The sequence below is a fragment of the Argiope bruennichi genome, chromosome 2 (genome assembly GCF_947563725.1).
Source record: "Argiope bruennichi chromosome 2, qqArgBrue1.1, whole genome shotgun sequence".
Classification (NCBI taxonomy): domain Eukaryota; kingdom Metazoa; phylum Arthropoda; class Arachnida; order Araneae; family Araneidae; genus Argiope; species Argiope bruennichi.
The window spans coordinates 132,223,911-132,239,513 of NC_079152.1; the positions used below are offsets into that span (position 1 = coordinate 132,223,911).

Sequence of the window (15,603 nt, forward strand, 5' to 3'; positions counted from 1 at the left end):
AAATGAGTTTTGGCACTTTAGAGGCCACATTGTTTGATTTAGAGCTACAAAATATGGTATACATATAATTTGGAGAGTGGAAGTGTGCATTTTGGAAAGAATTCTTTGAAATTTTAATGAATTAAAAATTAAGACTAATTTCGAAATTTTTACTCGATAACTTTCTAATATTTAACAAAATAATAAAAAATAAAAATAATAATAATAATTACCAAAAATACAAAAAATAATTTTCACGTCATCTTAAAACTAAAAAAATATTTTTTTTTTGAATAATAATAATGTAATATTAAATCAAAAATTTTGACACTTTTTTAAAAAAATATTTTTTACCACTATCCAAAAATTAGTATCTGATAATAATATACAATTTTTATTATCCAATAATTGATTACATTGCTGTATTGGGATTCAAACCATTTTTGCTGATACATAAAAAATTTAATAGTGTGATTTTCTTCCATTGTTGAAAGCAAAGGAAAAATGATTTTGTTTTACGCCTGCGTAGATTTCATGGCGTATAAAAAATTAAAGTTACAGTTTTGTGAAATTTATATGACAGATAAGCTAGATCATCTGCGTTTTTAATTGTGCCATTAAGTTATGGGATTGGTCTCCAATAGGTAGATTCATGAATGCAATGAACAGAACATATGTAAGACAAATTAAAAGCACAAGTTTAATGTCTGATTATTTGATGTAATCATTTACAAGAAACCATATCTAAATGATTTCATTGAAATGAACTCAAAGAATTTATTTAAACTTGTATGGAATAAACTCTAATGAAAACAGAATAAAAATATTTAGAAAGAATTTATTTAAAGAAACGAATAAGTTTTTGTCAATGATTAATTTAATCTAGCAATTTGTTTATTGGTGTGTCATTCAGTCTTCATTCTCTTGAATGATTTTCTATAAAAATTGATGAAGAGGGCAAGAATAGTGATGATATAAATAGAATAAGCAGACTGCAGGTTCGTAATTTTCTCGCAACCGCTACCAAAGGTTATCAATGCCCAGGAAAGCATCAGCAAAAATTGAACCTGAAAGAAAAAAAAAAACGACCGAGTCACAAACTTTAATTTTTCATATTTGAATCGTTTTAAACACCTTTCTTTGTTTTTAAATATTAACTGAAACCTTTATGTTTGGAGTATCAAATAACTGTTATGCAAGAAGCTCAAATGTGCTTTCAGGTGCCATGACTAAAAGTAAAAAGAAAAAAAAAAGACAAAAGTATAGAACAAAAATGATTTATTACCGAAGCATACGTATAAAAATGGTTACTTTTCGACATAATCGGCATGGAGATTCAGATATGTGTCAAGTGAAAGGATAAGGCATTCTATCTTCACTTCGATTTAGAAGACCTTTGTCAGCAGTAAATTGACCTCTTACCTCTTCTTTGAAGATACTCACAAGATAAGAATTATTTTGATAACCCAATGAGTTCTTCATTCACTAAGAAATCAATAAAGATAAAGAAAGATAGAGTACACTCCCGAGTATGCGGTTTGCAACTGTGCAGCTTCCGCACTATCCGGCCTATTTTTCTGTATCGTAATTAATTGAGGAAGTCAGGACATTAGAAGCGGGCGTTTGCTACGACCCTCCATCCCTACACATCGTGTGCAAAATTCAAATTGTGACAAGAAAAGAGCAGCGTTCTGCTCGTTGTTCATTGTTTCCTCAGTGTGTAATGGACCTCAGCTGTTGCCGCTGTTCCTGATTATAACTGCACAGTACATACAGGATTCATAAATTGTTCATAGCGTAATGCTCAATGTTTTTTTTTTTTAAGTATACCACAATGTAGTGTACAGAATTTATTTTAAAATGTGAGCAGTTTATATCCTTTAACTACTTTTTCTGTAATAAATTCTTTCAGTAAACATTACATTACATTCTTACATATAAACTACCAGTACAGAGCTTTCTACTTTAACTCGACACGTTACCGGCAATTACTACTATGTTTCACCGGGCCACGGCCGTGTTCACATTCTATATGGCTGGAGATGAATGGAGGGCTTAAGCCTTCCTTACATTAGGCCGAGCTCATACGAAAATACGTATTGTAACAATGAGTTTTGTAATAAACACTTTGTCTTCTGATTTTCATGGGCAAAGAAATGAGTTCACAGAAGTCCGGCCTATACGTTTTTTTTTTTTGTTATCCAGCCGGCTCTTCCGCCACATTAGGCCGGATACTCGGGAATGTACTGTATTCTTCAATGAACTGCTCAAATAAATTGAAAGAAGTGTATGACGCTGAAATTCCATGCAATGAACTGGCTGAGGAACATCCAAAATTGCATCTTCGAAGGGTGAATGTTAAAACATTTCTGTGACTTATCTTTGCATTTCACGAGGACCTGTATGTTTTTTTCAAGTTCCGAGATTGTTTGAAAATAAGACAAGAATAAAGAACCAAAGAGATTTATTATCGAAAATTACGTACAAAAACTTTGTACAGTTTCAACATAGTCGCCATTGATATTTAGGCATTTGTCAGATAGGTGGATCAGGTTTTCCTACTTTGAAAAAAAAAAAACTTTGTCACCATTAAATTGACGTGAGCCTTAAATTTTCCTCAATAATACTCATAAGTTTGGAATTATTTTGATAACCTTGCCAGTTCTTCATCCACTAAAAACAATGAATATGAAAAAAAAGATATTTTTCAATGAGCTAATTAAGTGGTTTGAAAGAAGCGCGGGATGATTAAATATCAGATAATGAGCTGGCTGACGAGCATCCTAAAATTATGTCATCGAATAGAGAATGTTCAAACATTCAGAATAAAAAAGGAACTTCAAAGGAATTTTAAATTTAAACTCACATCACTAACAGCAAGTATTCATGCTTCTACGGGTCTTTGATAAGGGAGCAGTTCTGCAATGTACTCTAATGCTTTTTTCTGGTTCCCCGAAGCTTGAAATCACTATCCTCGTTTAATACTAAAGCGCAAACAAGTTTCACTTTTTGATGAAAGTTTATTTAATGCTGTTTTAACTTTGTTGTTGCATTTATTCTATTGTAGCATTACATAAAAGTTTCATTACATAACATTCTTCTTTAACCAACTTTGGATTTACTTTATTTAAAAAGCATGCTTTAGTTGTCATTGTCGATTGTTTGATAGACTGTTTACTGAACATTTGCTTTGGCATTAGTGGGACGTGAAAGTTGATTTCTGAGAAGCCATATGATAAATGTCATTGGAAACTGGAAACGCATTAGATCCCCTTGGTAATGAATACATGTCTGGAGTTGGAGTTCATTCTTCCGTTGATAAATCATATTTCTCTATATGAGGACACTGAAGAGGAAGATTCTTGGGAGCGCTAATGAAAGTGTGAAGTATATGGCAATGAAATAGTTTCAAACAGAAGTGGGAACATTAGTTGAAGTAAAGTCAAGTAACTTGGATGATGTTCAAGCGACTAACGAGGATGGGCTAAGCGTAATTGAAACAGGATTGAAATGCATTAAATAGCACGATGAAGCCTCAAATAAATTCCTGACACTTTCCATGAGCAAGGAAAATCAATCTGTGGGCAATCACATAAAAAATAGAAAACTTATAAAAACACTTAATTCACCTGTATCATATCTTGTAACAGTTTCATAGATATCTTCTTTCTCATATGTAATGTATTCAAATGTATATGTCTCAATGCTTCCCGATGTTGTAAAAACATTTTTGGAACTATGTTTGTCTGCCCTCTCTGTTTCTAATAAGCTGCAGTAAATCTTACACAAATGTGTGTTCCTGACATTAATAAAATATTTTAATATTTTCAAAAAATTAATTTTGAAGGAATTAATTGATTTTAATAGAATTTTGGATCTATAGTCAAGCACCACCTGCAAGTGAATTTAGAAGCAAATGTTTAGACGATTCTGTAACAATTAAAACTATGAATCGCATAATCTATTAACAGCTAAAATAACAATAAAATGATACATTGTGTATGGAGCATTGAAAATTTTTTTTATTTTTATATCAACATTCTGGAAGTACCTCAAATAATACAATAATGAAAATTCAAATAATTTCTTTAAAAATTAAATTATATTACAAATGGGATTGAAATCGCAATCCGATTATTGACTTAAGAAAGCACTGACGCACGCACACACACACACACAAACACATACATTAAATAAACACTATGTATTGGATCTGTTTCGATTACATTCTGCGTTTAAGTCGCAGTCGAAATATTAATTACAAGTATTTATCCTATCCTTGAAAATCTTTGCTTTATTAATAAGTGGATAACTTATTAATAAAGCATGTTTTGTAAATAAAATCGAAATGCGAAATCATATAAAGAAAGTAATGAATATAGAAAAGTATTTGTTCATTTTTAGTGGGATGAAAATTTATGCCATAAAATTTTCATTTAAAATCCTAGTATTCTACTTTAACAAACATTCTTTCCTATCATTTGAAAATGTATCTGCTCTCTCAGTGGAATGCTCAAAATGTCTAATTTTCTGATATGAATAAATGCAAATTACTTTACTTATTTGTTTTGTTGGTCTCCTTTTTCCGTTAATTCATTAAATCAAACAAATATTTATTAAACAAATAAGTATTTTTCTCCTCTAATGATTTTGTATAAGCGTCTGTTTTAAAACTGCTTATTTCAAAAGATTAAAAATTTTTTTTATCTATTTGGTGGGATATTACAAAAGTATGTAATATTTTTAGAGACTTGTATGACTTATTTTAAATTTACAAAAATAAAATTTAAAAATCATATATCAGCATCAAATATCACTATCAGACAGGTTTTAATCAGTTTTGAGACTGAACTAATTAAAGTATTTCAATGAAAGGGAAGACTAATGGAAGGTAGATATGGAAGGTCAATCCATGTATTAGCAGAATTATTTTATCCATGGAATTATAAATGCTTCTTTAAAAATCTAATATATCTATGAATGTAAGCAAATAGAGTTTTGAGACAGATACTTACAATTTGTATTATTGTTAGATATCTTTTCCACCACAAATATTTCTGCATTGACTTCCCGAAAGCTGATAAGCCATAATAAAAGTACATGATGACGTGCACAAACGAATTCAGAAGCATGTTGGTAAGAACAAAGAACGCTGAAATGAAAAGAAGAACAAATGTCATTTCATTATGCCGATTTTTATAATTCTTTTGTTATTAATTCTTATGTTCTTTAAAAAATAACATAGCTTTTGCATCAGAAAACTTTACCGCAAAAATCAACACATGCAACAATGCCAGACAGATTTAGGATGTTAAACTAATATTTTAAAACATTCAAAATACGACACTGAAATTGCGGTTATACAATCTTTTAAAGAAGTTGGCGTACATTATTTCTTATTCCGATACTAGCTATCGTATAATATAACAGCAAATTGCATTCGTGAAAGAAATATATTTTCAACATTTCTCTATTCCCTATTTTAATGAATTCCCTATTTTATTTCCCTATTTTAATGACAGGATTTAATTTTAATGATTTGGATATGCTTCAACGAAATTTTTTTCAAACAGCAAACACAATTTCGAATACAAATTTGAATTCTCCAGACTAAAATAGCTAAAAATGTATTTACTATTTTGTAGTTTTGAGTAAGCAGTTCATGAGTTATATGCAATTACAGTTTGAATTTCTAATGATGCATGCGAGTTTCCATTTTTTCATTATATTTATTGCTATAATGAACCTTTTAAATTATTATTAATCTGCATTAAAACACTCAGTAAATGAGACAAAAATCATGAATTTTTAATATATGAAAGCATATTTTATATTGCTTATTAAATTTTAAATTCTAAAATTAAACATTTTTGAATAGAAATATATAAAAATTTGATGACACAAGATCTAAAACACCGGTTTTTCAAATTGTATTTATTTCTGTTACACAATTTTTAAGATTTATAACAATGACCAAAACATTTAAGTGCAATATGATGTTTGTATTTTTGGTGCGACATCGCGAAAGGATTCCCTGACAAGAATTATAAAGAATATCTTTAAAATGGAACCATTAAGCAAAGCATTTCTGCCATCGAAGCTCCATATTAAGTCATTTTTTTTCTTTTTATAATAAATGCTGTGGTGTTGGAAAGAATCTATGAATCTACACGCCAATCTGTTCCGGACACTTCCCACGGCTAATTGGTCCAAAATAATGAAACTGTTGATTATTTTAAATAAATAATGTTAAGAACAAGCTCAGAGAGATTTTTTTTTTATTTAAAAATTATTGCGTCAAGTATTCTTTACTAAATATGATTCATAGGACCATAGAACTGTATAGAATTTAGCCTTCATAATTTTTCAGTTATGCATTTATTGATTACAGCAAGATAAAATATTAATAACGACATTTAGAATATTTCTACAACTGAAAAAAATACACATAATCTTAGATTTCTGAAATGAAGTATTTTGAAGTTTCAAATGATGTAAAAGTCTTTTCATGCTGCAATAATTTAGAAATCATAGTGAAAAAAGTTCAAAATTCCGATTTTTTAATTAATTAAAATTTTATTCAAAGGTTTAAAAAATGTTTCTTAGACGAACATTCCCATCTTCCCAAAGTGTATATGTTTGAGACTAATTTATTCCAGATCAAACGGTCTTCCTCGTAGGGCACCAACAGACGCACTCACATTCACCTTTATTATTAGCTGAAATGGATGCACTGTGTGTGCGTGTTGGCGCTCTACCAAATATACAGCATAATTAATGCCACCACATTTGGCACAAATATATCTGGGAAGATTAAATATGCTCTCTCCAACTATCTTTAATTCTATTTAAAATCATTTATTAAAAAAGAAATGAAATTTTAATGATTTTTCTCTAAAATTTTAGAAAATATTAAAAAGAAAATCATTTCTACATTATCTAAAATTTAAAATTTACTCTTTTCGAAGATTTAATTTAACTGTAAATCAAATAATTTATCTATTTATAATTAATTCTGGAATATACTATGTTAAATAGATTAGTGTTTTAAGCGTATTTAACAACAATATATTTAACTATTGCGAAGATCTCTCTCTCTGTATATATATATATATATATATATATATATATATATATATATATATATATATATATATATATATATATATATATATATATATATATATATATATATATATATATATATATATTTACGAAATTTCCGGGGTTCGTTTGGATAGTGGGAGCTATATGGTGTGGAGAACACTCAATCAGCAGGCGGCAGTAGAAAATGAAACAACGACGTTTATTTACACGAAGACAGACAGGACAGCACAAAGACGACAACTATATACGGCACAGAATTATTTTCAGCCCACGAGACGTGCAGACAACAGCACACAACAGACTCTAATGCAGACCGTAGGGCACAACTTAATTCAGCACTCGCTTGACTCCGTCGCTGATCCGCTAATCTCCGGAAGGCCAATTCTTTCTGTCGATTCCGACTACTCTTCGACTCCACTGGTTCGCAACCCAATTCACCACTGATCGGCACACAAGGACACAAGGAAAACAATTAGGAGCGCTGGCGCCATCTCCGATCGACAAAAAACTTTGAGCAGAGCGAAAGATGGTTTGAACAGAAGTGTGGCAAGGTCTTGAATGAGGTTGGGTCGATGATGGTAAAGTTATCCGGAGCACCCGCCTTGCGTAGCAAGGCTATCTCCATGATCCTGGTAATGAAAGCCTGGCGTTATGGTATGCCCTTAACTTCGGTAATAGATGGTGAGCTGTAGCAGGGAGCTGGTCGGGTAGTCGTTAGCATGGGTCTGGATCGGAGAGTGAAAAGAGCAAGAGTTCTCTGTTGACGCTGTCCCATAGTTCAAAGACAGGGGAGTAGGAGCGGGAGTGAGCCTGGTCAGCCAGTAGAAGAGAGTTGTTCCAGCAGGGGGCGGAGTCAGTCTAATGCGCAGTGAAAAACCCAGAGAGATGTTTTTTGCAGTTTAGTTGTTCGTTACCGAGGCTATGCTACTGTTCCCGGTTAGCGATTAGGAATCGTTTCTTGGCTGGGTTTGCTGGCCGTGTCATGAGTACTTTAGGCATTAGTGTGGGGTTATTGAAGGAGTAGCAGATTTCGGGGTCTTTTAATTTTAATATCTGGGGTATATTTACTAATCTGGGCTATTGCTTCATTTTTATTATTGTCCATACTATTATAAAATTTAGTTGAAAGTTGTTTGATGGTTTCGGTAAAGGTTGGGTAATTAATTGCATTGCAGACATCGACGGTTCTCATGAATCGTCTGGCTTTGCATATTGTTCTGATTACTTGGTTATGTTGCTGCTGAATTATTTTTAGGTTTGATTTTGCAGCATAACTCCAAACGGGGCATGCATATGTGAGTACTGGACGCAAATAGGCTGTAAAGATAAGCATTTTTGTATCCCTATGCATTTTTGAGTTCCGGCCTATTAAGGGGGAAAATTTACGCGACTGAGCTCGGAACTTGTCCCTGACATAATTAAAGTGTTTTTTCCAAGTTAATTTCCTGTCAAGTATTACTCCTAAATATTTAGCTTCCTGAGACCACGGGACGGGATTATTTTTAATGGTCAGTTTGGGAAAATCCGGTTGCTTTTGGGATCTGTGAAACATAACCGCCTCCGTTTTGGAGGCATTGATTTCAATTTTCCATTTCTGGAACCAATCCTCCAACTTGTGTAAGTGTCTATTGAGTGCTATGTGCACGTATTTAGGATTCTTGTTCTTGGCCAGTATTGCTGTGTCATCTGCGTACAAGCACAACATCGTGTTGAATTGCTTGGGCATATCGTTAATATAGATTGAGAATAACACAGGTCCCAGTTTTGAGCCCTGCGGTACTCCTGCACTTATGAGTTTTGTATCCGATAGTTCTTGTTTTACTCTGACTTTAAAGGAACGATCGGTGAGGTATGATTCTAATATACGAATCAGATAGCCTGGAATCTGATTCTCAATTAGCTTATAAATAAGTCCATTGATCCACACACGATCGAACGCTTTCTGGATGTCTAGGAAGACAGCTCCTGATTTCTGTTTGTTAACAAATCCTTCAGTGATGTATTCGGATACTCTGGCGAGTTGGTGTGTCGTAGAGAGGTTCGGTCTGAACCCGAATTGTTCCGGACACAGTATGTTGTTTTCTACTAGATGTGTATTTAGTCTTTTTAAAATGACACTCTCAGCAATTTTGCTTAGCGTTGATAAGAGAGAAATTTGTCTGTAGCTAGAAGGATTTGTGGGGTCCTTTCCTGGCTTAAAAATTGGGACCACCGTTGCTGTCTTCCATCGTGTTGGGAAGTGTCCTACTTCCAATATCTTTTGTATGAGTAGTGTGAAAATAATAATTACGTTAAGGGGGAGTTTTTTAACTGTTTTATTAGTGATATTATCGTATCCTGGGGCTTTGTTGTTACGTAGGATTTTCATTTCTTTAATGATTTCAGATGGGAAGATAGTTTCAAGTTTTGAGTTTGTATTTGCTAGTGGCGCCATCTGTGTGTTGTGAAATATGCTAAGAACTTTCTCGACCTTGGATTCAGTTTCCTTGTGTGTTAGGTTGTTGTTTTTAAATTGTGTCTCGAGACTCTCAGCCAAGCAGTTTGCTTTTTCCAGGTCGGTTTGCGCTATACTGGCCGAACCTTTAAGGGTCGGAATGTTGTAACTCTTCTTTTTGAAAGGTTTCACAAAATCCCAAATGTCCCCGTTTTCATTATTCAAATTCGCTAGTTTATTTGATAATTCACTCTCTTTTAATTTCATGTCTAGTTTATTTATCAGTTTGTTCATCCTATTTAATTGCGTTTTTAGAAAAGGGCTTCTGTTTTGCTGGTATAATTTTCTTATTTTATTTCTATCTTGGTTGAGTTTTTTAATTTGTGGGTCAAAATAGGGTTGTTTTACGGTTCATTAGGGAACAATACTTCTAACCCTGCATTATCCACAAAATGTCTGAGATTTATGCCTCTTTGAGAATTACTTTGGCAGTTCCAGGATGTGTGGTGGGCATTGTAATCTCCACAGATGATGTTGTTAAGACCTAGCTGTATGATATTTTCAATGTCGAAGAGAAATAAATTATGATCTGATTTTGGGGGGATATATAGTGATGTGACATTTATGGGGTCGTGATTTTTAAGTGTTATCCTAACTATTGTTGCTTCTACTTGTTGAAGGGTGGGTGGTATTATTTGATGATGGGGTATGTAACTTCTAATCAGTGCGGCTGTTCCTCCACTGGCTCTGTTTTCATCCTTATTTTCTCTATAGGAATAATATGCTGTATAGTTTGCGAAAAATATTTTCTGCCCGGGTCTCAGGTGTGTCTCTTGCAATAATAATATATCGGGGTTATGCTTATTGATAAACAGTTTTAGCTCATTTAATTTTTGCCTGATCCCGTTTGCGTTCCAGTAAATGATTTTGAGACACCCAGCCGTGAATGTTTACTCAGAGGTAGCGCCATCTGGGGTGAAGAATGCTCTGATGAGTATTTGAAGTTTGTCAGGTATTGACGTGGCTCTTTTTAATTCTTGCGCCATATTAATGATATTTGGTATATTTTTGAATATTTCTTTGACTTGCGCTATAATTTCGAGCATAGCCGTAACCTCAGTGGCGTTAACCTGCTCTTGGTATGTGGGGACCTGTGCGGATGAACTCGGGGTAGTCACTTGTGGCGCCATCTGTTGGGTTGTTGCGCTTTGAAAGTGTTGAGCGTAGCTGAAGTTAGGTTTGATTTTACTTTGGCTGGGATTGAATGTATTATTGTTTGTGCGTTGTGGTGGTTGATTTCTGTTGTTCTGGTAAGTTTTAGGGTATTTTTCACAGCCTCTGTAGGCAGCTGAGTGGCCGTGTTTTTTACAACTGATACAGTATGGATTTTCATCTTTTCCCTTTCCTTTTGGGCAGTCTTTTGTTTCGTGGCCCTGTTCCCATTTAAGGCATCTTGGCTTAAGGTGACAATTGGTGGCTCTGTGGCCGAATTCGTTGCATCTGTAGCATTGTGCTACAGAGTTCCTGCCTCTGTATTCCTCAATTTTCACTTTTAGGTCTCTTATGGTGTCGAGTTCATATATTGCTTTGACATTAGGCGTTCTATTTAGCCCAACCAGGTAGAGTGGCAGGGGAATCCGGGTTTTGGCCTGGGTCATCCGGATAACATTGTTTACTGAGAAGCCTCTTTGGTTCAGTTGTTCTGTAATATCCTCAATCATGTGCTCGACATGGAGCCCTCTAATTACCACTTTAACTGGCCTGGTTGCTCTTGGGCGAATTACATAAAATTCAAAGTTGTTGGCTTTGCATATTTCTTGGATTTTTCGGTGGTTTTCTATTGTATCCGTAAAGATCTTAATGAACCCGTTCCCTAGCCTGGCCTCGGTAACGGTCGTTTGTGATTTGATTATTTCGATCGTTCTGTGGTAATCGGATGCAAATCTGAGCATTATTGGGGGAATTTTTCCTATTTTTTCTTGTTCATTGCTACTTTCTGAGGGCGTTTCATTTAAATTTTTTAGTTCCTGAAATCTGTTTGTGGTGACAATCGGGGTCTGCACGGGTGTAGTTTGGGGGTTCCTGGCTGTTTTCCTTTTTGGGACTGTTTGGAATTTATCTTGGTCATTAATTGGGGAGAAATTTTCTAATTGGGATGCTTTACATCTCTCGGGCAATTCACACGCGGGTAAATCAAAACATAGACCTTTAAGGTGCTCCACTTGTCTCGAATATTCCATCCTTTGGTTTTGATGAGCCAGGTAGAATTCATCTCTTGGTATTAGGTTGTTGTCTATCGCTCTATCCATCACTTTCAGCCTCTTGGTGTCGCACTCTACTAGTTCCTGGAGCATGTCGATCTCTAGCCTGTAATGCGTTCTTTTTTCGCAGTTTCCGCAATATTTCCTGATGTCATTCGTTTCGACATCTATTGCCATGCCGTCTTCCACGCAAAGGCGTTTCGACGGTTCCTCGTCTTCACTCATTCTGTCCCTTCCACAGGCCAATCCTGAAAAGGACGAGTCGGGACACTTGTTGAAATTGGTGGTTTCGGGGTTTGCCAGCGTTAACAGGAGCTCATTCGAGTACGTCTACACTGAACGAATCTGAATGAGGTTGGGTCGAGATTTGGACGAGATTTGGGATTATGGAGCACCCGCCCGGCGAAGCCGGGCTATCTCCTTCCTAACGGCATACAGACTTAGCAGCGGATGGTGCCTTGAACTGATGGTAAACTGTGGACGAAATGACGATCGTTTACTGAGGCAAGGAGCAGAGTCCGGGAGTGGGAGAGGGGGAGAGTTCTCTTGGCCAATGGGAAAGCAGCGAGTCAGTGGAGTAGGTGCGGGTGAAGTTTTCAGAATTTCCAGAGTTCCAAGGGTCAGGTGGTGGATAAACTATTGTTCGAGTTCAGCGAATCAGGATCTTGCTATTTGGAGGTGGGCGGGAGCGCTGAGGTTTATTCCAGGAGAGCATTCAGGAGGATAAGTTTTCGTTCCTCTTTGGACTTCGATTCTTTTAATTTTGTAGCTACTGTCAGGAGACCAGGGAATTCTTCTATGAGTTTCTTAATTTCTTTAAAAGCTTCAATAATATTATAAATATCTGAGACTTCCGGGATGGTTGTGTGGGCTGCTGAAGTTGGGTTGGGCTCAGGTGGTTTTCTTTGGTTTCTGGGTCGGTGTTGCAGTGCAGCTTGGGTTGGAATTTGGGTTATTTCAGGATTATTTCTTGGGTCTCTTTTTCTGAGGGTATCAGCATAGGATCGTCTGGGTTCTGTTGTTGTAGATGGGTAGGCAGGGCACCCCTTCCAACAAGCTAGATGACCTGTCTCTTTGCAGTTTATACAGACTGGGTTGGGAACTTTTTCTTTGATGCTGCAGTCCGCCGTCTGGTGTTTTCCATTGCATTTAATGCAGCGTGGATTGCATCTGCAATACCGCGCGCTGTGAAAGAATCCGGCGCATCTAAAGCACATCGTGGCTTTGGCTGGTTTCCTATAAGTTTCGATCTTCACTCTCATGTACGACAGGTGTTGAATGTTGTAGATGTTATTGTAGTTCCCTACTTTTTTGATTTCTATCAGGAAGATGGGGTGGAAGGTCTGGGTTCTGAAGTTTCTTAGTTGAGAAATCTTTCCGACTGTAAACTTTAATTCTTCAAGTTCCCTTCTGAGCTCGTCTTTTTCATGACTTCCTGGCAGTCCTTTGACGATGACTTTAATCGGTCTATTGGAAGGATCTTCAGTGATTATGTACTCTTTTTTCTTTTTATCGAGGAATTCTATGATGCCCAGTCTGTCTGCTTCTGAAGTTGTGGTTATTTTAATGAACCCGTTATTCAACTTGTTGTCGGTACCTGGGTATTTTCTGCAAATCTCTTGTAAGATTAAATTGTAGTCTTCTGATAATTTCAGGTGGATAGGGGGAGAGTCTGCCGTTTGCTGTTGAGGCTCGTCTTCCAGTATTTGAAACTTGTTGGCTGTGTCTATTGCTGAGTTGTCTATTGAGTTTTTCCTTTTAGCCGTGTGCTTTTTATCAACTGGCTGGAAGGGCAAGTCCGTTTCCATCTCGTCATGACTACCTGGATGCGTTGGACTTTGGTTATTTACTGCCTGCGTAGAATATTTTTTGGCATTATGGAGTGAATCTAACGAGCAACGTTGATTGTACCTACTAGCTAAACCCAAAGATGAGTCCATCATAGCTCTCAATTTTGGATCTGTAATGAAAATTCGTGATTCTGATGAGCAACTACTTGAGCGTCCGCTCTCACTACAACCGTCCTCCTCCATGGCTGAGGACTCGACTTTGATGAAATGACTTTGGAATGGAATGCGGTTGGGTGAAAGGAGCATCGTGTTAAATACTATTGAGGAGAAGTAGGAGTGGGCGAATCAGGAAGCTTGGACTCGGCGGTGGGCGTGTCTAGTTGGGTGCTGGATCTTCACAGAGTAGTGCGTCAAGGATGATGAGAAGTTTTTCTCGTTTATTTTTCGCTTTTTTACTTAATTGGATGGCCTGGAGGATATTTGGAAATTCTGTTAGTAGTTCTTTAATCTCTCTGATGTCCTTTAAGTGACTCTGCATTTCTTTGATGTCTTCTATTTCGCTTGCTGAAGTAGCTTGGGAAGGCTGTGGGTGGCTGGGTCTATGGCTTTTGGAGATGATTTCTGGCACTCTTGGGGTGTTTATTTCACTATTGTAGGGTTTCCTCCTGGTTGTAACGTCTGCGTAAGATCTTTTTGGATGTATTTTTGTGGGGATCAGGATTCTAGGGATTGCTGGGCATCTTTTTCAGGCTGCGAGGTGTCTGGTTTGTTTACAATTTATGCATATTGGATTTTCTATCTTCTCCTTAATATGGCAGAGTCTTGTGGGGTGATCTCCGTTGCATTTAATGCATCTTGGTTTGATGTGGCAATTTCGGGCGGAGTGGTAGAATCCAGAGCAATTGTAGCAGATGGTGGCTGTTCTGTTGCTTCTATACGGTTCGACTCTAATTGATAGGTAGCAGAGGTTTTTCAGATTGTAAATGTTTTTGAAGTTGCCGCTTTTCCTTATTTCTACTAGGAATAGGGGGAGGAGGGTTTTTGCTCTAAAATTTTTCATTTCGATAATTCTCAGTATTTGATAGTTATTGGATTCGATCTCTCGTTTGATATCTTCGGTGCTTGAGTAAATGGGGAGGCCTCTAATGACAATTTTAACTGGTCTTTTCTCGGGGGCTTCGTTCATGATGAAGTCTTGCTTTTTGGTCTGTAGGAGTTGCATGATTTCTTGCCTGCATTTTCTGTTTTTGGTTTGATTTGGATGAATCCGTTTTGAAATCTGTTTTCCGTTTCTGGGCGTTTTTTCATAATTTCTTGAAGGATGAGATTGTAGTTTTCCTTAATAACAAGGCTGATTGTTGCAGGGGTTTTGGGAGTTTTATCAGTTTCCTCTTGAAGATGGGAGAAGGAGTTTTCCGTGCTCAGTTGGAAGTTTTTCTCTGTGCGGGGCTTTTTTGCTACTTTCCTGGGTGGAATGGGTTGGAAGTCGTCTTGGGAATATTTCTCTTTTTGTAATTTTGGAGATTCCATGTTGACATCTGAATTTGGAGTTGAGGTTGGGGTGTTCTGTGACTTTCAATCGGAATTGGACTTGTTAAGATCGGTGTTGAGGATCTGGAGTTTGAAGTTGATGTTGTGATGGATCTGTCTGCCCAGTTTTTATGGCTGTCTTGGGTGTCCATGTAGATTTTAGGTGGTGAGCTTTCGTGTTGCTTCGTGAGAGTAGCGAGTTGTTGTAGTAATGACTGAGGAAATGGTGCGTGGCATCTCTTGCAGTTTCCATTACTAAAGTAGATCAGGTTTTCATGTCTGGACAATTCTCTCTGCGTTTAAGATCGACATTAGGGTCATCAGGAATCAAATCCAGTGTCATCTTGACTGACAATCTGTATACCTATCGAAATGTGACATCAATCAATGAACCGCTGCTCGGCAGTTGCGGCAGCTTCCTTTTATAGGTCTTAGGAGGCGGGGCTAGAAGCCTCTCAACCAATCAGGAACGTTCGAGGCGTATCTCCGTTCCTACTGGAGG

The 15,603-nt window shown here is 36.2% G+C and overlaps 1 protein-coding gene across 1 annotated transcript in view; it reads right to left on the reverse strand.

Moving 5' to 3' along the window:
- Positions 1-503: 503 nt before the first annotated feature.
- LOC129960727 (elongation of very long chain fatty acids protein 4-like) overlaps positions 504-15,603 on the reverse strand; it is a 52,652-nt gene continuing 37,552 nt past the window's right edge. The window contains exons 7-8 of the mRNA XM_056074328.1: positions 4,995-5,131; positions 504-1,046 (exon numbers count right to left, since the gene is read on the reverse strand). Of these exons, the coding sequence (XP_055930303.1) occupies positions 885-1,046; positions 4,995-5,131 (299 nt within the window). The 3' untranslated portion in view covers positions 504-884. The remainder of the gene's footprint in view (positions 1,047-4,994; positions 5,132-15,603) is intronic.